The 26,409-nt window shown below is 35.2% G+C and overlaps 1 protein-coding gene across 1 annotated transcript in view; it reads left to right on the top strand.

The window, feature by feature from the left end:
• Positions 1-22,386, top strand: part of TXNL1 (thioredoxin like 1) — a 33,953-nt gene extending 11,567 nt beyond the window's left edge. The window contains exons 2-8 of the mRNA XM_047828069.1: positions 85-181; positions 2,316-2,489; positions 8,346-8,468; positions 11,120-11,189; positions 12,578-12,750; positions 15,917-16,021; positions 22,152-22,386. Coding sequence (XP_047684025.1) covers positions 85-181; positions 2,316-2,489; positions 8,346-8,468; positions 11,120-11,189; positions 12,578-12,750; positions 15,917-16,021; positions 22,152-22,181 — 772 coding nt within the window. The 3' untranslated portion in view covers positions 22,182-22,386. The remainder of the gene's footprint in view (positions 1-84; positions 182-2,315; positions 2,490-8,345; positions 8,469-11,119; positions 11,190-12,577; positions 12,751-15,916; positions 16,022-22,151) is intronic.
• The last annotated feature ends 4,023 nt before the right edge of the window (positions 22,387-26,409 follow it).

Below are 26,409 nucleotides of genomic sequence, written 5' to 3'. Positions count from 1 at the left end.
ATTTTAATTAACAGGTTCTTTAGAGTATAATTTAATACAGTCTTTTGTGTGTTTTTACCAAGCATGTGTTTTACTTTCTCACAGGTGTGGACCATGTTTAAGGATTGCCCCAGCATTCAGTTCTATGAGTAATAAGTATCCACAGGCAGTTTTCTTGGAAGTAGATGTACATCAGTGTCAGGTAAGGGAAAGGAATCCTTTTTTTTTTTTTTTTTTAAATGTTTGTTTGTTTATTTTGAGAGAGAAAGAGCCCAAGCAGGGGAGGGGTAAAGAGAGAGAGAGAGTGAGAGTGAGAGTGAGAGAGAGAGAGAGAGAGAGAGAGAGAGAGAGAGAGAGAATCCCAAGCAGGCTCCTCTGTCAGCACAGAGCCTAATGGGGAGCTTAAACTTAACAACTGTGGGATCATGACCTGAGCCAAAATCAAGAGTTGGATGCTTGAACGACTGAGCCACCCAGGCACCCTGGAAAGGAGTCCTTTTTAACAGAAAAAATTACACTGGTTTGAAATTCAACATTGATGTCATCCTTCATTCGTTTATCTCTTTATGCACATAGTACTTACTCCTTTGAAGATAGGGAAATGTTACGTTGACATGAATTATTACAAATGTTATTGTGGCTACATTAGTTAAAAACGGTAGTCCCATATTAATTGCTTCTGGGTTTGTTTATATTAATATCTTTCTGATGTAAAACTAAGAAGTTGTTCAACTTAATAGGACACCTGGAAGTTTTTTGTTTTACATTTTTTGTTTATCTTTCGCAAATCGACATTATCTTCTACTGAGGCATTGGTTGATTAACAAGCCTTGGCAGAGAATTCTTGCTTATAGTTTGATTTGAATTGATCATTGTGTAATCTTAGCCTCAAAGCTGCGTACTCAGCAGAAACTTTAGAGTGTTGATTACTGTTGATTGAGACACAGTGTTGTGGGGATTCCGATTACTTAGTTGGAATGACCATGTGACAGTTCGACATTTGCATATATGAGAATATGGAGGAGGAGTTAAGGAAAAATGTTTTGAAGGTTGTTTCCAACACTAAAAATGTAGTTCTAACTAAGGAATAACTGTGTAGCTGCTCTTTTTGGTGAGGTTGTGTCTTTGATACATTTCTGAGTGAAAAAAATTTTTTAATGTTACCTCGTTTGTAGTTAGTATTTGAGGTTTGGTATAAACCCTGTGTTATTGCTTTGTACTTCTGTTGCATACTAGTGGACTGTAGCACTGGGCCGTACTAGTCTCTGTCTCTAATCTAGAAGTGTTCTCCTCTGGAGCTGTTTGTGCAGTATGATAGCCACTAGCTACATGTGGTTATTGCACACTTGAAACGTGGCCAGTCCCAGTTGAGAAGTGCTATAGATATACACATAGGATTTTGAAGGCTTAGTATGAAAAAAAATGTAAAATACATCATTAACTTTTTATAGTGACCATGTTGAAAATGTGGATAGTGATTCACTAAAATATGCTATTAAAATTATTTCAGTTTTTCTGTTGTGGATATTGGAACCTTAAAATTACATATATAGCCTATATTTGTGTCTCATTTTGGACAACACTGTTTTAAAAGGTCAGTCGTGTTTTTGTGTTTAATTTTTGAGGTTTAGAGAAGACATCTCTATGTAAACTTTTTTTCTTTAAGCAACATAGTGGTACCTCTTCATAGTATTTGAATATGCAAGATGACATGTTTGCTTTACTATTTCCTTTGTACTTATGAAGAGTTTAGACCATGGATCCATCATTAATTAGCTGATACCCATTTGCTTGCTACTTAGTTTTATAATATTGTGGAGTTGGAGCAGAACTTTAAAAGGTAGATGTTGCAGTGAGGGAGGCCAGAAGTCATTTCTATGAGTAGAGTTGGGTGAGGCTGTTACTTCATATTCATGGAGAGATGGGCTGCTGTTTTTCAGATCTGTACTTTTTCCTAGTAGCCCTGCTTTGTGTTGACTGATCAATACCCTCTTTGGTTTTGCCACTTAAGAAATAGCATGTACTTATGAGAGAGCTAGCTAGTGTTGTAAAGCATAATTTCTGTATTGGAAGCTATTCTGCTGGTTGGGTGAAGTCTTTAATACTAAAACTGATTTAAAATGGAGGTTCTTCATTGGGAATGTAAGGGTCATGTAGTTGTGCCCTCAGTAACAGGCCTGCTTTTTCTTAAATAACAATTGGGAATACGTTATTTTACGTGATTTTTGCTTATGCTTGTGGTATTTAACTTCTATAGAGATGTAGAATGAATATTCTAAGTGGTTTAAAAATGATTAATTTTAATTCATTAACGTCATCTAACTTGTCAATTCTAGGGAACAGCTGCCACCAACAATATATCAGCAACACCTACATTTCTGTTTTTTCGAAACAAAGTGAGAATTGATCAATATCAAGGAGCAGATGCTGTTGGATTAGAAGAAAAAATCAAGCAGCACTTAGAAAATGACCCTGGAAGCAATGAGGACACAGATATTCCAAAAGGCTATGTAGGTAGACTTAAAAGTGAAATCATGATGTATTTTTGTCACTGTTGGCTTAAAGTGAAGTTGACTGTTATCTTTTGCTGGTTAAGAATACTTTCAGATAAGAACTTTAAAAGTAACTTCATTAGCTGACTGTTGGGTTTTTGTCTCTGTTGTATACATTATCACCTTAAGCCCTCATCAAAAACAATTTTTCCTAAATTTGCTCTGCTAATCTTTTTTGCCACTTGTTTTTTTTTTTTAATCTGTTTTCTGAATTGTCTTAATAGCCAGTTTTAAACATTCACTCATTTTTAATGTATATTTATATACATACATTTAATTTCGATTTTATTATTGTATATAATGTATATGTTTTATTTATGCGTACTTTTAAATTTACATATTTATATATTTCCCCCTCCCCAAAATGTGAAGAAATGTGCATTGGAAAAATTTTCCATTTTTCAACAGTTGTGTAAAATGACATGTCAGTTTTAATGTGTGACCATTTTATGCTGAACTCCCTTTCCTAAAATTCCCTATAGTTTTCTCTGTCTTTTTAAATGTATCCCCTCTTTTCTGGCACCTCTTTTTTCTGTTACAAAAATCTAGTTATTTTAGGATCATGTGTGATTTTACCATTAGGTATGTTTTTCTGAGTTTTAAGAATTATTATTCAAATAATAACTTGAAGACTTAGGAACACAAAAGTGTTTGAAAATCATACATAATAAAATTTTATAATTCAGTATCTATCATTTGAGAGCTATTCAGGAAGGAACCAAAATTCAGAAATTCACTTTGTAGTAGCTGACTTATTAATGCAGCTTGGTTAATCCTGCATACCAAAATATATATTTGTATGTATCTTTCCTAATTTTTCTTTTTTAAAGTTAATTGTATTGGCAGATCAAAAATGAATTTAAAAAAAAAAATAATTGTTACCTCAAGTTAAAGCTAATATATGAAAGAATGTGTATCACGGACAAGTCCTTTCTGTAAGTCTCTTAAATTTATACTGAATAAGGAGACTCTGTAGTTAGATAAATACAAGAGATTTTTTCTTTGAGTGTCGGGGTGGGGGTTGTATCTTCAAAAAGTGTCTTTAACGTGTGGTACTGGCATTAATTACTTGAAGTTAGGGAGGCGCAATTAGTATCTGTTTAAAACAGAACTGTTATGTAATCATTTGAAATTGCGATACCCAGTTGGAAAGTATGAACATGTTGTGTAAGTCAGGGTTGTGACACCTTTGGGAAAATTTTGGAAATTAATTTGACCCGTAAACTGATTTGTTTACATCTTTGTATTTTTTTCCCCGTTATTTGTGAAGGGTTTTTGCATGAAAAAGTCTTAATGAGAGCGGAACAGTCCTGCTGCTTAGCTAGAGGGCTACTTATTTACACATCAGCTAAGCGTGATATCAGTGTTTTGGCCTCAGGTAGGAATTAAGCAGGAAAAACTTAAGTTTTAAGAAATTAAAAAAAAACTCCGTTTTCATGCACATGTTATGAATGCACTGTGAAAAGCTATTAAAAACATTTTCATTTTTTCCATCTGGTGTCAATCAAGACATTAAAAGTTTTGAACTATTATGTCTACAAAGTTATTATGTAAGATCGGTAATGTGTTTCTAAGAATGTCATCATTCTCACAGCACAAATAGCCACTTAACAGGAGGAAGAATCAGTGAATGAAAGCCTGTGTCTTAAGCAGATTTAAGTATAAGCATTGCAAAAATGTATTGCCAGTTTTTTTTAAGCTAAAAAAGGTTTTAATTGGATTTTTAAAATAATTTTTAAAAATTTGTATCTCAGTTAGCATATAGTTGTGTTGCCAGTTTTTAAATAAAATTTTGGTTTTAAAGACTTTCAGTTATCGTTTCACACAAAGAGACAATATAGTTACTGATTTTACACATCCTAGTTTTGGAACTCCAAATTTGATTGAAGCCAGAGTATGAGAGGTACGTGTATCTCTTTTAGAGGAGTTTGAAATATTGCAATAGATGTAGGTTAAGAATGGTAATAGTTCTTATTCAGAAATAAGACAGTGTTTTTGTAAATATAATGACTTCTAGTTTATAAAATGTTTATTGAAGCATTGGGATATTTAAATTTAAATTTAAATTAGGAAAATTTAAATCATTCTATCTTTTTTTCTTTCATATTCGTTAAGAATACCTAGTATTGCTTCATAGCCATAGGGCTATCAATAAGTCTTCCTCTCCACAAGTTTGAATTCTAGGCACTCTGGGATTGAACTTGGATTTGCATAATGTTCTGAATCTTGAGGCTTATTAGTGTATTTCAGTATTCTGACCACTGAACTATAGATTTCAGTGTACAAATTTTGTCATCATTCAACAAAATGAAATGAAACCTTAAATGACCCTCATCTGTGTAGTAAGGCAGATCTTTCTTTAACCAAAATTGGAAGCATGGAAAGGGTTTTCTAACTTTCTGTGTGTCTTGTGTTAGATTTTCTCCCCTGTAAAAAAACAAAACAAAACAAAACAGAACATAAAAAATGTTCTACTATTGATGGAATAGTATAACAAACATATATACCATTCACCTATGTTCATCAGTTGTGAATATTTTGCTACTTTTGCTTTCTTGGCGGTGGCGGGCTGGGGGGGTAGAGGGAGGAGAAGTAGAGAATCTCAAGTAGGCTCCACGCTGTCAGCGCAGGGCCCAATGTAGCGCTTGATCCCACGAACCGTGAGATCATGACCTGAGCTGAAATCAAGAGTCCCATGCTTAACCAACTGAGCTACCCAAGCGCCCCTAGTTTTGCTTTCTTGATAGGTGTTTATATACTTTTATCTCTTGGCAGAGTCATTTAAAAAGTAAGGTATAGACATCATGATGGTTCATCTCTAAATATTTGAGCAGGTAGCTTCTAAGAACAAGAACATTCTTTTACATAACCATGATACTATTAGCACTCCTAAGAAATTTAGCAGTGGTTTAGAGTATCTCTAGTATTTACAGCCTACATTCACATTTTTAAAATTATCTCCAAAATATCCTTTATAACTGTTTTCCCCCATCTAGGATCAAGTCAAGGATCATACATTGCAGTTAAGTTGTTTTTCTTTGGTGTTCTAGAAACTTCTGTCTGCTCTTTTTTCCTTTCATGACTACCTTTTTTGAAAGTTTAAACCAGCACCAGTCTAGTAGCCACTAGATGCTTGTGGCTGTTATGTATTTGTTATATGACTAGTGCAACTGAAAGACTGAATTTTGAGTTTTATCTGCTTTTAATTAATTTAATTTTAAATTATCACATGTGGCTAATGGCTATCTTATTGTACACCGTAGGTTGAGACCATCTGTCTTATAGACTGTCCCACAATCTGGATTTGTCTGATTGTTTTCTCATTATTCTTTCCTCATTGGCAAGTTGATTACATAGGTAGTGATATTTATTTCCAATTGCGTATTTCTGGAATGTGTCAATTTGCAGTTAAGTCAGATATAATGCCAATTTGTCCTAGACAGTGTTGTGTAGCAAAGCACTTTAATGCAACTGTTTGAGTGTGATAACTTGTTTTGTGTGTCCCACGATAAATAAATACAAAAACAACTTCAGGTAAATCACCTATTTATTTTTCATCATTAAGATATTGCAAGCATGATTTCAGTGTTGTCTTCATGCCTGGGATCATAGTCCTAGATACAGCATTGAAGAGGCATCTTGGTAGGATGGAAGACATAAGTGTTTAAAGATTTTGTTAGAACTGTCCTTTCAAGGGAAATGTTCTTAAAGTTCAAAGTGATTCTGTAATAATAGAACTTTGCTTTATAGTGCCAGCACACCAACCCCCACTGTTTTTAAATTGGCTATGGTATGATACCCTGAATAATATGTTCAACATCTAATGCAATATAACATTTAATATAATTCAAAATAGCATTTTGGCTTTAAAAGCATTTAGGCCCCTCCATGAATAATTAAGGATCTATTCTAATAATTATTGATAATTATGTTGCTAATTATTTGACATGTAAAAAAGTTTTCTTTAGAATGATACATACATGTATTAGTATCCTCTGTATACAAAATATAATACTCTTTATGATAGAAAGGTGAATATGCAATTAACTGATAATCTAAAATACTTGGTAAACTTAAAACTAGTCCTTGTTTAGTAGATTAAATGGATGTTTTTCTAGAAAAATAGTTTATCAAAATCAACTCCACTATAAGCAGAACTCCTAAATAGACCAGTCACCATAGAGGAAGTAGAGAAAATAGTCAAAGACCTGTACCATAAAGGGCAAGATGACTTCACAGGGATATTCTACCAGATCTTAAGATCAGATAGTCTAGTGTTATTCCAAACTACTTAAGACCATATAAAAAGAGAGAAAACTTTCTAAATTTCTTTTTGAAGTAAATATGACCTTGATCCCAGAATCTGACAAAATGTGCATCAAAACAAAACAAAAACAAAAAAACCACTGACCAGTTCCAATTAGGACCAATTGTAAAACTCTTAAAATATTAGTAAAAAAAAATCCAGCAATCTAAAGGAGAAAAGTTATAATCTCCTAATACGGAGAAAAGGCATTTGACAGAATTCGGTACCCATTTATTTTTAAAACCGTCCGTAAAATCTAAATGAGAGAGCATTAGAGGCACTCCTGCTAAAGTCAGAGACCATGCAAGGATGCCCACAGTCACTGCTCTGGCCGTGTGTTGGAAGTATTAACCAACACGTACACGGGAGACAGAAAGATGTTAAATACCACAGGGAAGCGATCAGCAAAATCCAAAATACTAGAAATCCATAGGCACTAGATGACCATAGATTAAAGGAGTTGGGAGACATTAACCAAATATGGCATACTTTATTTGGAGTCCTGTTTTGAGTCTAACAGTTCAACTGTAAAACATTTATAAGACCAAGAAATTTGGACACAGATATTTGCTGATAACTAAAGTATTACTCATTGTTTTAGTTGTGATAATAATATTGAGAATTTTTTTTAAAGAGCCCTTATCTCTCAGAAATGCTCATGAACGGGGCGCCTGGGTGGCGCAGTCGGTTAAGCATCCGACTTCAGCCAGGTCACGATCTCGCGGTCCGTGAGTTCGAGCCCCGCGTCGGGCTCTGGGCTGATGGCTCAGAGCCTGGAGCCTGTTTCCGATTCTGTGTCTCCCTCTCTCTCTGCCCCTCCCCCGTTCATGCTCTGTCTCTCTCTGTCCCAAAAATAAATAAACGTTGAGAAATGCTCATGAACACACTGAAATGTTCATGAATGAAATGAAGAAATGTCTAAGATGTATTTGAAAACAGGAGGGTAGGGACTGCTTGCAGGGGAAAGGTGAAACAAGAGTGGCCATGAGCTGATTATTGTAGCTGGGATTATTAAAGACTGACTACCTGAGGTTCACTGTAGTATTCTATTTATACATGTTTGAAATTTTCCATAATAAAAAATGTTTTAATCCTTATTTGTTATTCATCTCAAATGTAAACTCTTTATGGATGTAGGTTTAAAGAGCACATGACCACTAGAGGAGGGAGGTAGGCTTCCTTTGGATCTTAACAGATATTTTAATTTGTATATTTTCCACTGCAAAATACTGTTAGCAAGAAATGTCAACATTTTATAATCTTAGTGTTAAAGACTTGGTTTTTGATACTTTGTCAAATGGACAAAGCCTAGATTTGGCTTTCATAGTGATAGGTCTCAGTCAGAAATTCAAATGAAAGCCTTATTATAAAAGTTTTAGTAGCTATCTTAAAAGAGAAGTTTTTTAAAAGTTGTCTAACCTAGAGAAAATCATGTATTTACGTTTCTGATGAAGATTGTTAAACCAAATCGAAATCCTTTGCCTAAAGTCTTGATTTAATTTTTTCAGATGGATTTAATGCCTTTTATTAACAAAGCTGGCTGTGAATGTCTTAATGAAAGTGATGAGCATGGATTTGACAACTGTTTACGAAAAGATATGACCTTCTTGGAATCTGATTGTGATGAACAGGTAATTGATACCTCCCAGTTAAAGCTTATAGGGATCATCAGTGTTTATGCCTGCTCTGGGTTCTTTATCATGTTTCCATCTCATGGTTTTATGTTTCTCCTTCCCAGATGACCACTTCCTTTCCTTTTTTTAAGTTTCAGTTTCTTTGGCGATATAGACCCACCTCCTTACTCTGTTCTGTATAAGCTGCCAAGGTCATTATACAGAATCTTAGAATTCTTGGATTGGCCCGACTGCTGAGTTGAGTTGAGCTGAGCTTTGACCGTTCTTAAATCCTTTTGTTCATTCTAGACCTGTCTTCCCTATTTTTTTTTCTTTTCATTTATTTATTTTTGAGACAGAGAGAGAGCATGAATGGGGGAGGGTCAGAGAAAGAGGGAGACACAGAATCTGAAACAGGCTCCAGGCTCTGAGCTGTCAGCACAGAGCCCGACGTGGGGCTCGAACTCACGGACCGCAAGATCATGACCTGAGCCAAAGTCGGACACCCAACCGACTGAGCCACCCAGGCGCCCCCTGTCTTCCCTATTTTTTACCCACCCAGATGAGTCTGTATCTGAGAAATAGAGAATAATTAGATAAGTACTCCCTATATGTCCGGTCCTCATTCCCAGCTGTAAACCTGTATCGTACTTCCCTATACTTCCCTGCATTGTCATCACAGAGGAAGTAGTGTAGTCCTGCCTTGATCAAGCCATCATTACCTTCATCCTGACTGTTATTTTCCTTAATTTTCTTTCCTTTTTTAATGTTCATTTGTTTTGAGAAAGCACTCATGCACGAGTGGGGGAGGGGCAGAGAGAGAGAGAGAAAGGGAGAGAAAGGAGGGAGAATCCCAAGCGGGCTCCATGCTGTCAGTGCAGAGCCCGACACGGGGCTCGATCCCATGAACCATGAAATCATGACTTCAGCCAAAATCAAGAATCAGACGCTTAACTGGCTGACTCACGAAGGCACTCCCTTAATTTACTTTCTAATCTGTTGTCTCTGCTTTGTCCCCCATTCCAGTTCATCTTCTACATGTTCACAAAAGTTCTTCTTCTTTTTTTTTAAAGTAGGTTTCACATCCAGTGTTGAGCCCAATGCAGGGCTTGAACTCACAACCCTGAGATTAATACTTGAGCTGAAAAATCAAGAGTCAGACTCTTGGGGCACGTGGGTGGCTCAGTCAGTTGAGTGACTTCGGCCCAGGTCCTGATCCCATGCTTTGTGGGTTTGAGTCAAGCTTCGGGCTCTGTGCTGACAGCTCAGAGCCTGGAGCCTGCTTCAGATTCTGTGTCTCCCCCTCTCTGTGCCCCTCCCCGACTCTGTCTCTCTGTCTCCCAAAAATAAACAAACATAAAAAAAAAATTATTAGAGTCAGACTCTTAACTGGCTGAGCCATGCAGGAATCCCCAAAAGTTATTCTTCTAAAATAGAAATCTGATCATGCCACTCTTTCTCAAAAGATTTACATGATTCTTCACAGTTTTCAGGAAGAGATTCAAGATTCTTGATCTGTTTCTAGCTTTCCATTCTCATCTCCTCCTCACCTGTGGTTCAAGTCTCTAAATATGTCATGTTTATTATTTTTTGACACACTATTACAGGTCAAGTATAAGAAGTATTTATGTAACCAGAGGAAATGGTCTGGGTGTTTTCTTAGGCACATAGACCACAATGATCCTGAAATCATAAATCCAAATTCAATCTTGCCTCCCACTACAGCTGCCTTACTGAACAGCTTTAAGAATATTGTTCACTATTGTGTTCCTTGTAAATGGTGCCCTGAATATAATGTGATGATGCATATCAGCAGAACTGACCACAGCTTCCCTGAAATCTTCCTGCCAGGAAAATCGTCCTCCTAGGGTAGAAGCAGAGATACGTACATCATACACAATTTTAGCTGGAAAGAAGACTGAGCAAATGACTCATGGTTTCTTAGAGACCGGCATCCTGACAATGTTTCCTATCCCGGTTCCCTTATGTGGCCTTCTAGATTCAGTTAGCCAGATTAAGTTTAGGATGGAGGTTTGGAGGTTACCATAGAGCTATTAAAAGTCTTATTCTTCTGAGTTTTGGATCATGTACAGTGCATTTGAGAGCTAGTTTCTTCACATAATCTGTGCAGTGTCTTCATATTATCAGATGATGTGGGTACATGCTTGAAAAACCATCCTACAAAATGTTCAGCTTATATTCTAAAATATATAGTTTAATTTTATTTTACTTTGGGGATTTTGTTTAATTTTTTTGGAAGGCAAAATGCTTGCCAGTTTACAGGTTACAAGACCTTAGGATCTTAGGCAGTACCCACCCCCTCCTTTTTTATAGGCTCTACACCCAAGGTGGGGCTCAAACTCACAACCCATAAATCAAGAATCACATGATCCGCTGAGCCAGCAAGGATCTCGCATGTTTTTAGTTTAGTTTATTCCTTTAAATTTTGTCATCATTCCCTTATGTGAATAATAGATGATTGTATTTCTCAAATGTCAGTCTAATTAAATTACTTTCAATTTACTGATTTTTTAATATTACATTGGTTTTGTGAAATGAGTTAAATATTTTCTGCCTTTGAATTAATCATTTTAACTCTACTTAGCTGTTGTGTATATTCAAGGTGTTCAAGAGCCCTTTTAAAATAAAACTTGTTATTTTCTTCACAGCTTCTCATTACTGTGGCATTTAATCAACCTGTTAAGCTTTATTCAATGAAATTTCAAGGGCCAGATAATGGTGAGTAGTGGGTAGCCCTTTAACTTTCTGCTCTGTGGATCTGTCAGCGCATTTTTAAAACTAATGAAATAATAGAGGTAGATATTCCTTGTGTTGGGAAAGAGTGAAATTGTTTCTGGAACAAAGCAAGGGGACAAATGAATGTGCAAATAAGGTAAGATTATTAGGAACTGATGAAATGACAAATTTTACCTTATTTCTAAAATTTTTTATTTTAGAATTTAAGTTCCCCTCTTAATCTGAAAACAAAGGAACTCTTCCAATTCTTGTTCTGAAACTCCAGTTTCGAAGTAGCCATTTTTCGGGATCACAACTGGGAGAAATTTATTTCACATTCCTCCTATTACAGATGATAACACTAAGGTTCTGTATCTTCCTGTTTGTGACCTATTAGTAGTTTCATCTTCTTTATATATTATGATACTGTAAACATGATTGTACAGACTTGGCATTTCTCTTTTTATTAAATGAAGAATTTTCCTTATTTATACTCCCTCTTTTTCCTGTTCTTAATTGATTTTTTTGGGAGGGGAGTCTTGGGGACTAGGACTTTTTTTCTGTTTTCTTTTTAATTGGGAGAAACAGTAGGCACCCTGTTTATCAGATAGCATTCCCTTCTCATTTGTTATTTTAAATGATTATGTATTAGTATTTTTCATTAATAAAATTACATCTTCTGGAAATACTCAGTATTTGTGAAAGCAGTTGCTATGGAGATGAGTAAGCAATATGAATATGTTAAGATTCCTTAACTAGCCACGAAGTAATGAGTTTTGGATTATACCCTGAGGTTAAAGGGACTAAGACATCCTATTTAAATGTGATCTAACCACTTAGCACATCTTAATCCCTAAGATGAAATTTGGCAATTTGTAGAATTAATTTCCTTTTAGCTAAATGTTGTCACTGGTAATGCTCTTCTCCTAAATAACAAATGTACCAATTGTTGGCAACTGCAAGACCCAGCTCAATTGTTAATTCCTTTTATGAAACTTTTTGTTAACCTGCGTGCATTGTCAGACTCTTACCGCCTTCCCTGCGTCTCCTCATTAGTAGTGTTGCATTATTACAGAGTGTCTTTTATAGTTGAGGTCAAGAAGTCTGTGAATGTATATGTATATGCATATGTGCATGTGTGTTTTAATCTAATATTCTCAGTTCTTAGTATAAGGCTAGCAGGCCAAGAATACACTAGTAAGTGTCTATTTAAAAAAAAAAAAAAGAATGTCTGTGAAAATACTCAGAATTTCTTAGAATTCCTGAAGATGCATGTAGGTATGTGCCTATATTTGAATGTGTATCTGGTTGTATAGACTGAACGTAATGGTGAAACGAAGAAAGTATTGCAAGTTTGGTTTTACATTTAATTTTATTCTACCATTTTATAGGTCAGGGTCCTAAATATGTAAAAATTTTTATCAATCTACCCCGATCTATGGATTTTGAAGAAGCAGAAAGAAGTGAACCAACTCAAGCTCTGGAACTAACAGAGGATGATATTAAAGAAGATGGTATTGTCCCACTTCGTTACGTTAAATTTCAGAACGTTAACAGTGTAACTGTAAGTAGTATTTTAACTATATTTAATGGGTGTTTGGGTGACAGTTCATGCTATCTTCACTATCCTGGGTGATTCTAAATGATCCTTTAAGGTAGTTTTTTGTCCTCTTGATTTAAAATGAGTGAAAAAATTTGAAATGAGTAATATAATGAGCTAATTAAATTTTCTTCTTTTAATTTATCTGTGTGTTCTGAAAAGGAAGGACAGGTTGATTTTTTTTTTTTTTTAATTTGTGAATATGTCAGTTACTTTGTATATTTGGCAGTTCTTGTTAAAAGTTTGTTATAGACCATTTAGACTTAAACTGAAGATATTTGTACATAATCTTTCATACCTGGTAATGAGTGATGATTCAGTTGTAAAATCCAATTTACTTTTCTAGAACATACAGTTTTTAATAGTGTAGTGGTCATGATCTCAATACAGATGATTTTTTAAAAAGATACTTTTACATTACCTTAATTTACATTAAGTCAACTGCTTCTTAGCAGTTATTAATTGCTTTTGTGAATTATTGTAATGAAACCCAGCATATGTTCTCCCAACCACCTCCTTCTCCCTTCCAGCCCAGTCTTTCAGAGCAGGGAGTAGGAGGGTTAAAGGAGAATAGTGGAATGAATACCTATAAAAACAGTGGGAACCAGCACAGAGTCACTGAGAGCAAGTTGGGCCAAATTAATGTAATTTTCTTGATTTAATGAAATGATTCTGGTTTTTGTAAATTAGAAGAATGCTATAATGTGTTCATTTTAGGAGGTTTTCACTGGAGTTTCACAGAATGTTCTTAGTAGTAAGATGAAGGAAGGATTATCATTGAGATTTCAATATTTGGAATATTTTATCCAAATGAAATCGAAGAAAATGATTATATTAAACTAGAATATTGGTTATCAGATATTTTCCTGACCTATGTTTGTACCATTAATACAGTACCTGTTGCTTTATTTAGTGATAGAAGGGAGGCATTTGTTTATTGGAAAAGCCCTTTCAACCCAAACATCCCGACCTAATCTCTGTCATTGAGAATCGCTATACATAGTTATGTTGTGATAGGCTCAAGTCTTTATGTACTGTGTCCTATCTCAATCAGACATGCTTATCAGTTTTTTGGTGATGAAATTGAAATCAAAATGACAGTTTTGATTGGAAAGGCTAAAGTAAGATGAGTTTTAAAAGCAGTGAATATGAACTGTTGTGCCTTATAAGATTCAAAGAGCATTACAAGTAAATGGAGAGCTGGTTTAATAGTTTACCTATATATAGTCTTGGGATTTTTTTTTTAAACATTTATTTGTTTTTGAGAGAGAACACAAGTGGGGGAAGGGCAGAGAGAGGGCGACAGAGGACTCGAAGCAGGCTCTGCACAGACAGCACAGAGCCCGATGTGGGGCTCAAACTCATTAACTTGAGCTCATGACCTGAGTCAAAGTCAGATGCTCAACCAACTGAGCCACCCAGGCGTCCCTATAGTCTTGGAATTTTTAATTGATAAGCTTGGTTTGAGATGAATCTCTGCTTGCCTATAAATACCAAAAACTGATTAATTGCATCAGAGAATGAAAGAAATATGTTGTCTAAATCAAGAGAGGCAAAATTCTTTTCCTTTTTTTAATGTTTTATTTATTTATTTTAGAGAGAGAACCCACACCTGTGTGTGAGCAGGGGAAGGGCAGAAAGGGGGGTGGGGAGAGAATCCTAAGCAGGCTCTGTGCTGTTAGCACAGAGACCGACACGGGGCTCAGTCTCCATGAACCGTGAGGTCATGATGAGCCGAAATCAAGAGTCAGATGCTAAATTGACTGAGCCACCTAGGTGCACCTAGAGAGGCAATATTCTTAAGTAGACAGCATCTAGAGTAATGTGTTTTTTAAAAAAATACTACTTGGCAATGAGAAAGAATGAAATTTGCAACAATGTCTTCATTTGCAACAACCTGGATGGAACTGGAGGGTATTATGCTAAGTGAAATACGTCAGAGAAAGTTATCATGTTTTCACTCATGTGGAATTTGAGAAACTTAACAGAAGACCATGGGGAAAGGAAGGGGAGAAAATAATTTCAAACAGAGAGGGAGGCAAATGATAAAAAACTCTTAAATATGGAGAACAGACTGAGGGTTGATGGGGGTGGTGAGGAGAGAGGGGAAAATGAGTGGCAGTGATGGGCATTGAGGGAGGGCACTTATTGGGATGAGCACTGGTGTTGTATGTAAGCAATGAATCATGGGAATCTATTCCTGAAACAAAGAGCACACGGTGTACACTGTATGTTAGATAACTTGACAATAAGTTATATTTAGAAAAAAAAGACAAAATAAACTCCAGCTTAGCCATTCAAACACACACACACACACAAAGAAAATCCAATATAGTGAAAAAGTTGAAAAAGGATCTGTGAGTAAAGCTGCTGTCTACTATCATGCTGAAGGGAGTTTTTAAATAGAAAGTATAAAGAGTCGGGATGCCTGGTGGCTCAGTTGGTTAAGCAGCCAACTCTGGATTTTGGCCCATGTCATGATCTCACGATTCGTGAGTTTGAGCCCCATGTCGGGCTCTGTGCTGACAGCACGGAGCCTGCTTGGGATTTCCCTCTCTCTCTGCCCCTCCCTTGTGCGCTCTCTCTCTCTCTCTCTCAAATAAATTAATTAAAAAATGTAAAGAGTCAAGCTTAATAAAATATGCAGGCTATAATACAGTGTAATTCTAGGAGCAGATTTCCAATATTTTTTCTTTTAATATTTTAGGAAATAGAATGAATGGATGAGTATCAGAAAATAGCTGCAGAGACTTTCTTCAGTCAGAAACTAATTTTCATAAAATTTCAACAGCAGTCTGTCCTCTGAAATGAATTTCATACTCTTTCAACATTCTCTAAAGAGTTTAAGTGTGACTCTTCCACACCATGACACTAACTTATCAGGAACTTCTATATGTAGGTGTCTTGCTGTGACATCCTGGAGAAGGTGAGGCTAGCAGGGCAAACAGTGGAATTCATAGTCCCATAGGAGTAGTAGTCTAAGTGTAGTTTGGATTAGTTCTTCCAAGAGTGGGAGGTATTTTTATTAATAATCTAACAAAACCAGTTAAATTTAAAGCATGTATATGAAAAAAGGATTACAATCATTAATATAAAAAATCTTTTTTTTTTTTTTTTTGGTTGGGGGTAGATATTTGTTCAGTCCAATCAAGGTGAAGAGGAAACAACAAGAATTTCATATTTTACTTTTATTGGTACACCAGTCCAGGCAACAAATATGAATGACTTCAAACGAGTAAGTTTATTTAATTGGTATTTAGGGAAAGTAAAAATATAATTTTAAAGAAATAATTTCATTAAGATCAAAATCATACCATGTCATGATATTTGGGGTTAAACTAGAACAGTAGGTTCTCCTAATCACATTTTTGATATCTAACTAAAGGATATTTCTAATAAAATTAAGTCCTACTGGTACAGTTTGTATTAGTAAATGGTATCCAAATAAGAGGGTGAAAATATCTCCTGAACATAGCATAATGTACAGAACTGTTGAATCTAATATAACATCATGTATCAGCCATACTTCATATTAAGATCCCTAACTGTAATGAAGTAAAAGATAAATAAAAGGAAATTAATTTAAACCTAAACCAAACTAAATAAATGTTTGGTTATAGAAAGTAGTTAGGAAAAATGTCAAAATAGGAGTAAGTTAAAATCATTATTATAAGTGAATTTTTAAGAATTTTGCTGATATTAAGATTTTGATTATATAGTTTCTGATGAAAACATTTAAAATCACATGAATAATTTTAATCAAAAAGTTTTACTACACTGGGATGCTTTTAAACCTGTGTGCTGAAGACCACGTTGCATAAGCAAATAAATTTTCAGTGAACAGGCAGATTGTATATGTATGTATGTGTGTATGTTTTTGTTTTATTTTGTGAACGCAGTCCTAAGGTTTGCAAAGAATTTGTAACATGTATGGGACTCTTAGGAATGAGAACATTTTGTACATACGTGGAACTGCTGCTACTTGCTTCCTTAGGGTGACTCCTAAGATCTTACAACCACAGATCAGGGCAGTGCCACCGAGAGCTTGATCAGAACAGAACCCAGTAGCAGTACACAGATTAAGTGCAGCAGCACAGGACATGGAGGTATCACTGTGTTTGCGATGGATCCTTGGCAGCCGTCTAGAACGGGAAGTGAGTGTAAGGAGGTCATTATATGACAGGAGGTTTCCCCAGGGCTGCCAGTGCCTGGAGGAAGAGGTATTCTGCTGAACGATTTCAACTCCTGTTTGGGGACTTGAAGCCTTGGGGCACCCTGAAAACTCTTATTCTTTTTGATGGGATCTACAGATCTAATTTTAATTCAGTTACAGAAAAATTCATGAAACTGCGTAATTGTGGATAAGCTTATAAAATTGTATGCTGTTTTTACAAAATTGATAACCTTGACCATAGATCTTTTAACTGGTCATTTTCGACTACTATATCTTCCTGTCTCCTAACATAATTAACTTTTGGGAGCTGTAGGACAATTATGTACTTAGACCTGTCATGTCAGATGTTTGACATATGTGTAATGACAGGTCAGAAGAAGCAGAGATTAAACATCTACATTTTTATGATATGAGATATGCTGTACTGGGAAAATGTGTGAGCACCAAAGACATTTTGGCTGCCTGCTTTGTTACTTTGCCTGTTTGGATTAAATGCCATTGGATTTGGCTTTAACTGCCTTGCATAGTTTGTTTTTAGCTTAATTCCTTCGTAAGATCTACTCTAAGCCATATTATTTCCTCATACCATTAATTCAGTTCAGGTTCCCTGCTTTTCACCTCAGCTCATGCTATTTGATTTCTGTTTTTTTCTGTAAGTAACCACTGCTCCATCTTGACCATCTTACCAGCCTGCCCTTCAGTCAAGTTTTCTAATGTGCATTAATAGTTGTCCATCTAAGAATCTGTCTCCACTTGTTTGGTTTTAACATCCTCCCTTTCCTAATATCCTCCCTCTCCTATGCCTTCTAGCCTGGTTCCTCTCTCTCTCTCTTTTGACTTACCAGACTACATGTTTTGGACTGTCTTTAGGATAGCAAAGGTGTTAGATTTTTCTTGCTTGAGAGTATTTGTGTTTGTTACGTAATTTGGCTATGTGTTCATTTAGCTAAATACCTTATAGCCTTATTTAACGTTACTGTAGAGCAGTAGTTCTCAAACTTTTTGGTGGCAGGACCCTTTTACACTATTAAGTATTATTGAGGACCAGAAAGAGCTTTTGTTAATGTAGGCTATATCTATCTAATATTTACCCTTTAAGAAACTGAAACTGAGAAATTTAAAAATTATTTATTTATAAATAATAAACTCATTATGTGTTAACACATATAATATTTTTAAGTTACATATTTTCCAAAATAAAAACCAATTTAGCAAGAAGAGCATTGTTTTCTGCTTTACAAATTTTTTTATCATCTGGCTTCATAGACCCCTCTCATTCTCTTATTTCTCCATTTAGTCAGGTTTGCCATGACAGATCATGTAGCCTCTGGAAAACTCCATTGTACACTTGTAACACAATGAGAGTTAAGAAGGCAAATAACAATTCAGCATTATTTTGAAAATAGTTTTGACTTTGAACACTCCCTGAAAGGGTCTCGGGGACCATCAGCCTAGATTGCACTGAGAACTGCTTCGAGAATAATTTAATACTGTCATGGACTCCTTTCTTGGTGTTTGTCCCTTGCTTTTAATGTTTGATAAATTTGAATTGGTTGAACGATTTTCTTATTTGTGTATGTTAATATTACATTACATTTCCTTTTAATAGTTTCTGAATGAGACTTGTGTCATTCATTGAATTGTTCCTCAAAAGTAAGCTAATATTTCAGTGCTTTTGGCATGATGCTAGGACAATATCAATGTAGGAAAATTGCAATAAAATTTGGCCATTTTAGATTTTGTCTTGATGAGTCACTTACTAAAAATTGCAAGTGACTTTTGTTTCTAGAAAAGGAAATGGTAGATACATGGTATAGTACTTGTGGTCCATGTAGTACTACTCCACGTGTGATCATAGTCCCTGAAAAGTTAATCAAAATTAATCAAAGCTTAAGTTCAAGTCTCTTCCTGTACAGAATATTCTCATACTTTCCTAGCCCAGTGATACTTCCTCTTTCCCAAGAAATGTCTAGGAAAGGAATGAGAATGTTTTGTGGAGGAAGAGGGTCTTGAACTAAACTGGGAGTAGTTATGGATAGAGGAAAAGATAGCAGTGGGCACTCCAGGGAGAATGGAAAATAAGAATTTGGGCATGAAAATGGAAAGGTGCAGGACTTTGTTTAGGCAGTCTGAATTTCAAAGGGATTACATATAGTAATTAGAATTTAAAATTTCAAAATAGATTTGGCATGTATTTTTATCAGCACAGAGAGGAACGTTTTGATACTTTGTGTAGTGAAAAGAGCTACATAAAATGGTTTAAAGAATGATAAAATAGAATTGTTTTGCATTTTCAGTTTACATTTTTATGTTGTGTGAGTTGTTTCTAGATAATTTTAGTTTTCAGAGTGTCATTGATCTTCTCCTTATGTCCCTAAGATGACAGAAGCTAAGGTAATACTGATGAATCTTGGATGTTGGATAGAAATCTTAGACCACCTTGCATGTTATTACAACTTTAAAGGTTATACTTGTAGGATATTGTAGACTAGCACACCTCTCCCACTTGTCTGTTTTTGGCTGTTATAGGCATTGTACACACATTATAATATACACTTGGGCTATTTGTTGTTGTAAATGGATTTTTTGTGTTGCAGCATGAGAAGCTTGCCATCTTAATTGGAAGTAGATATTTTCTTTACTAAACTATGCTCTATACATGGATTGCTTTATTTTAATACAAAAGTAATAACATATAAGCGGACAAAATGAGCAAAATTGAAGGGGCTTCTGCTTCTTAGGGAATGAGGTGCATGTGAAAAGCAGAGAAGGTTTTCTATCACTGTAATAAAAATAGACTTCTAAACTGGCCATTCACCGTATCAGCTATTTTTGTAACATTTCTGTCTGTTTATTTTTCAGCTTTTTTAATGCAACTCAAATGAACTAAAAACAGAAGATTTTTAAAAATGAAGTAATATAAAGATTGACCTTATCTCACCCTACTCCCCTCCTTGCTTCTCTGCTCATCCATATAGCACCTGTCTGCTCTCACCCTTCCCATGTTCTCGCCATTGTTGGTGCAAGATTTCTACAGCTTCCATCATCTGGATCAGCCTTCTTGTTACCTAGATTTCCTCAACCATCTCTTTCTTCAAGTCTTATTCTAGGCATGCTCTGTTGGCCTTCTGTTTTGGTTTTTATTTTGGGCTTGCAACTAGGTGCTTTAATTTCGTTATTATACCATGTTGCTCCCCTGACTTTTACTTTTTTTACTTTCTCCTGTCTCATATTTCATTTTTGTACTACATTTTGAGAAATAATATTGCAATAAAATGTTGTTAGTAATGCTTTCAGACTTAACTAGTAGTTGGTTTTTTTAATCCAATCTAAGGTTTAAATTTTATTTTTTGGGAACTGTAGAATCATTTTGAAAATCAAATAAGAATAGTTTCATATGTTTCTTTTATACTAGTACTAGTGTAATATATTGATTAGTATAATAGGTTGCTTGTCTTTACCCAATGGAACTGTAGCCCCAAAGGCTTTTTGCTGGGTAATTATGGGCACGTTCTCTGCTTTGCCAACCCAAGTGAGCTCAAGGCGTTGAAAGACGGACTGAATGTTAGGCTGGGTTAAACTATTCACGTAGAAGATCAATGGACTCTTTACTGAATAAATATTTTCGACACCTAATTTTGATGTACCTAGACTATTGTTTGAGGTGTAATATAAACACTTAAAAATGAATAAAAGAGCTTCTTTATGTTTTGGGGTGAGAAAATCCATATTGGAATGCTGAATTTCTTCTTTTTTACAGAGAATACACATTGGCAAGTTGAGAGTTATCAACCTGTGAAACAGTATGCAGATTTGTGTCTTCCACTGTATCACATCTGCTAAAATTTTAATTTTTAATATTAGTTGTTTTTGTTTTCTTTTGCTTAATCTAATAGCTCTGTGTTTTGTGTGTTCCCCAGTGGTAATGATGATCAATAATGCTTTCAGTGTTTATATGCTTAAATTCATTTGTGATACAGATAGTGCCAGCTCCCCTTCTTTCTTAAGAAGGCTCCCCTTGGCACTGAATTTTTTTTACTCTTATCCACATACTTTTACGAGACTGTCTCTTTAGCATTTTTATGGCTTTTTAGGCTAACACATGGTTTTTGTAGATCAGAGAGGAGATCTTTTAAAGTAATAAAAGTGGTTTTCCTCAAGGTCAGGAAAAGAGCATGTTTAACATCATATGATTGAGAATGAAGTGGGTTTTTATAATCTTCTCTCATGAATGACATTGACCCAGCCATGTTCCATTTTAGACCAGGCATGTACAGAAGACCTTTATGAATTTTGCTTGATTCAGATTACCGTTTGGAACAGAATCAATTTAAAATATGAAAATTACACTTATAAATGTACATAGAAATCTTGTATACAAATATATACTCAATAGCTTGCAATTGCATTTCTTCAGTGGCGTTTCTGCTATGAGAATACATTATCTAATGATAAATTTCAGGTTTTAAGTAAATTATTTGCTTAGAACTTAGTTGTAGAACTTTCCCACAGAGGTTTTGTTTGCTAGCACTGTTGGTAGAAACCTAGTTTATTCTTACATTTTTATGCTTCCACATTTGTAGCAAGTAGGCCCTCCAGTAGAGAATTTTCCTAATAATTGACAGAAACAAGATTTATTCTTTATGTTTTTTATAGTACATTTGTGGCAGCCAGGGTTTTTTTAAAAATAGAAACTAGGCAAAACTAGCCATTTTTAATCTGTTTTCATTGCAAATCTACATATTGAGAGAAAGTCTAGAAACCTGTCATCTTGGGCATTTAGACATAAGTTTAGCATACTCTTAATTCTAGAGTATTTTGTGATCGACATTTGATTTCTAATTGCCTAAAAATAGGTTGCCAAATATAGTTCACTCATAAAGCATCATCCTTTTATTAACTTCTCTAAACTGTCAACCTTGTTTTGAAAAATTGCATTACTTTTCCTTTAAACAGTATGGGAAACCAAAATAGCCTGCATGTGTTTTATTTTTAATTCCTTGAGGCTGGGAGGAAAGGGATGGTCACAGTGTGCTTCAAACAATGAAAATACACTGCATGCCAAAATAAAATGGGGGGACAAAAATTAATACCAGGTTTTAAAGATGATTACCTGTTAGTAATATTTTGAAAATAACACATACTTCTAAATGAATAAGATGTACATGTAAAGTTATTTTTGTTTTTCTAGGTAGTTGGCAAAAAAGGAGAAAGCCACTAAGGTACAAAAGACACTGGAAGAGCATATTGCAATCAGATCTACAGCTCCTGGATAATTGCTTGATTCTCGCCAGAGACTGTCAATATTCCCTTCATTGCCATTACCAATAAATCATTGCTTTTGTTCGGATGGTATCACTAGTGTTTTTATTGTAATCTTGATACATGGAGTTGTAAATAAAAGTCACTACTTTTGCCAAGCTTAATTTTTGTCATTTTAAATAAGTATTTTCTCTTTTCATTTATTTGAAAATTGGCACACTTCTGATTTTAGAAGGACTTACGTGTCTGCTAGTATATTGATTCAAAGCTAGTTTCTTTCTAAAGGGGAGCAAGACTGTTTTATTAGGGAATTAAGGAGTACATGTGTGCTCATGTACACACACAGCAAGTGATTTTGATAAATGGACTTAGAACAGCTAAGTATGGTAAAATGAGTACTAACTCATGTTTATTAAACATTTGGGTGTCTGAGCCATAGAAATTGCTCAAGTTGTAACCTACTAGAAATAAGTTTAAAGAGATTTAACTGTTCTCACCTAAAACTGTTAATGGGACCACAGATTTTAATCCCTTCTGGATGACCTTTAAAAATTTGAGTCAGCCATTTTCTTTACTAGTAGAGGTATGTTGAAATCTGACCATGGGGGAAAATACAGTACTGTGAGTTCATGCAGCAACAGGAATTAATGTTTTTAATTAAGTATTTATTAACTACAAAAAAGATAGTGTGTTAATATACAGAGAATGGGATTGAAGGTTGTAAGTGAATTGGTCAAATAATACGTTTGAAAGGTGTTTCACAAAAGGCTAGCAAAACAAAACATGTTACTACTTTTTTTATGTATTAAAACTAATCTAGAAAGTATGGTACATTTAATATTTTAATTTCTCTGTTTTTAAAATGAAAATTTTAACTTCTGAATATTAAAAATTCAAATGTTTGAAAAGAGTACATAGACTATTAATTTTGATTCAGTTAATACCTTTGAGGGCATTTTTGTCTAGAAATATGGTTGAGATAGCATTTTGCCTTTGGGAGACCAATGTATACATGTTTATGAAAAAATTATGCAGAAGTTTTGTGTTAAAACAGTCACTTTCTAAAACCCCAGTGTCATTAGATAGTGTTTAGTTCCTTTGTATGTAAGCACATTAACTGGTCTGTGGTAATGTCTATATATCTTATGTATTCATAGTTATTACATTGCCTTGAGCTGAGTAGGGAAAGTGCAAGAAATAAAAGTTTATAACATTCCTTAATATAGAGCATCTCAGATTAATCACGTCTGAAATTAGAGATACGATTAAGAACAAGTTTTGTTTGACATTTTGTATACTTTTTTGGGTAATTGTTAAAGTGCCTCATCTTAAGTATTGCTGACCTCATCATCCTGTTTATACTTGACAGTTTGAAAACCAGTGAAAATAATTTCATATTTGTAAAGGATTGGGATCAGATTTACATTGTTTGTGTGATTCTTCTATAACAACTGGTTGCATTATACAAACATTCCATGATTATTCAAATTGTAAATCGTGAAAAATGAATGTTTGTAGGTGACTATAACATTTCACTATGGGAAGTTTTACAAATAAACATACGTAGTTGACATTACTTAAATCACCAAGCTGAAATGCTATTTTCTCCTAAAACAGTATGTGTGTGTGTGTGTATACACACACGTATATACATATATATTACATATATATACACTGAATTTTGCAGATGAATAAAAGGAGCATTTGAAAAATGTAACGCTAGTTATTTTAACCAAAACCATCTCTGAGATAGTGTTTTCTAGAAAACTAATATTAGGTTTATTATTATTATTATTTTTAAAGATTTACCTGTTTTCAGAGAGAATGCCTGAGTGGGGGAGGGGCAGAGAGAGAGAGAATCCCAAGGAGACTCTGCGCTGTCAGCAGAGTCCGATGCAGGGCTTGAACCACGAACTATGAGATCATGACCTGAGCTGAAGTCAGACACTTAACCAAATGAGCCACTCAGGCGCCCTTAATATTGGGTCTATTATTTGTTTTGTCAGACATAGCAGAAAAAACAAAAACACCCCAAAAAACTTTTCCCTTGATTTTGCATATTATATTGCACTTCAGGATGCATCATCTGATTTGAAACAATAATGAAATAATCCATAATAGAAACAAAAATATTTTGAGTACAGAGTCTTGCAGCATAAGGCTGAGATCAAGGGTAACCTACTCTTGTGCCCATGGCGGACTTTTATGATCTATTTTGGCCAAAGCATCCCCCAGTCTCATTGTACTGGAGGTAGCTTCTTAATCTGTAGGAGTTGACAGGTGAATTGAAACCTGTCTTCCATCTTTGTCTCAAGACTCGATCTATACTATAGTTTTGGCAGTGTTCACAGGGGTGCTAGTATTGCACATTTGGCCTCAGCACTTTATTTATGGCTGCTATTTAAAAAGAATTTTTTTTTTAACATTTATTCATTTTTGAAAGAGCACGCAAACGGGAGGGGGCACTAGAGAGAGAGGGAGACACAGAATCTGAAGCAGCTTCAGGCTCCGAGCTGTCAGCACAAAGCCTGACAAGGGGCTTGAACTCACGAACTGTGAGATCATGACCTGAGCCAAAGTCGGCCGCTCAACCGACTGAGCCACCCAGGCGCCCCTATGGCTGCTGTTAATACACCTGAGATGGAGGGTAGGAGGCTTTTTTACCTAAAATGGTTCAGCAGATCTTCTCATGTTCCTCTTAATGTCTAAAATAAATCTTTAATTCTGAAATAAGAAAGCACTGGAGTAAGTTAGGCAGTTTGAACCATCTCCTTTGTAAGCGTTAAGAAAATGAAAGAACTTTAGGGCTTCCCTGTTGCTTGTATTAACATTTATAGGCTTCAAATTGGTATATTGGGTTTTGTGTGTATTATATATATGGAATTGGGTCTTTTCTAACCTTAGATAATTTTTTTTTGAATGAAAAGTAACAGAATAAGAAATCCACTCACTGAACAGTAAAGGGAAACCTTGAAGGAACATTCCTTTCACTTGGCTTTTAATACCGTTACTAGAGGTCTTCTGCAGTTCTCAAAGTTTTCCTACATGTATGTTCTATAACATACATATAGCATGTTTGTTAGGCAAATGAATTTTAAAATACTGAATCTTTTATTCCCCATTTAAGCCTATATTGCTTAAGGAAGAGTATTGATGTCATTTTAAATATTTTCGCTTTGCTTTATTTTTAGATCAATACTTTGTTTTCTATATGCTCAGCACTGTAAGTGGGCCGAGTGGAGATTTTACAGGTGAATAAGTTATTTTTAAACCTTGTGACCCATGCAAAATTACTAGTTGGGAGAATGTGTAACTAAATTGTATCCATAAAATAACTTTAGAATTTGGATATACTACTAAAATTATAGATACCATACATAATACTAAAATCTTATGATACGTAACCCTAGGCTTGCTAGAGTGTATTTCCTTCCTCTACACTTGCTATGCTTCTCTGTGGGAAGAGGAAGTTTATTTAGGAATTAAATCTGGTAGGTTGAATAGAGAACTAGTTGTGAAAATGTGATTTGTTGATTTATGCTTGGACATGCATTTGAGCTACTGGCCCGTTATGCTACTTTGGAACAGGATCCTTGGAGTTTGAATCTCTGCCTCCCCTACTTGTGAGCTGTGTCACCTTGAACATGTAACATACTAGGAGTTTCAGGTCCTCCTGTGTAAAAGTGGGAACATTACTTCTTAGGCGGGTTATGAAGATGAGATGCGTGTTACTTTGTATCTCCAGCGAGGGTGAGTGTTCCTTCTGTACCCAACTGTCCTGTCTCACTGCCACTACTTTGTAAAGGCTGTCATTTCTTGGGAGGCATAATGCAGAGGCCTCCTAATTGTTTCCTGGCCTCTGAGCTGGCTTCTGTAAGGTGTCCTCCATATGGCTGCTAGTTACCTTTCCTTTTTGAGATCTTCATAATGTGATCTCTCAGCCTTCTACCTCACCCCTTCATTTCCATCTGCTGCACGGCACTGGCAGTTATGAGACTGTACCTCGATATCTAATGCCTTTCTCTGACCTAACTGGCCCACCTGATGAACTTCTGCTTATCTAGGAGGCTCAGTCGAAGCAAAACTGATAGTGGTAACACAATGATTGTATGCCTCCTTTGCTGCCATACCATCCTGTGGTTATTTCGTCCTGGTACTTAGCAAGCAACATTGTAGTTATTTGTAGT

The sequence above is a fragment of the Prionailurus viverrinus genome, chromosome D3 (assembly GCF_022837055.1).
Source record: "Prionailurus viverrinus isolate Anna chromosome D3, UM_Priviv_1.0, whole genome shotgun sequence".
NCBI lineage: Eukaryota > Metazoa > Chordata > Mammalia > Carnivora > Felidae > Prionailurus > Prionailurus viverrinus.
Note: the sequence above shows the minus strand (reverse complement) of the source record. Positions and strands in the feature narration are given on the sequence as shown.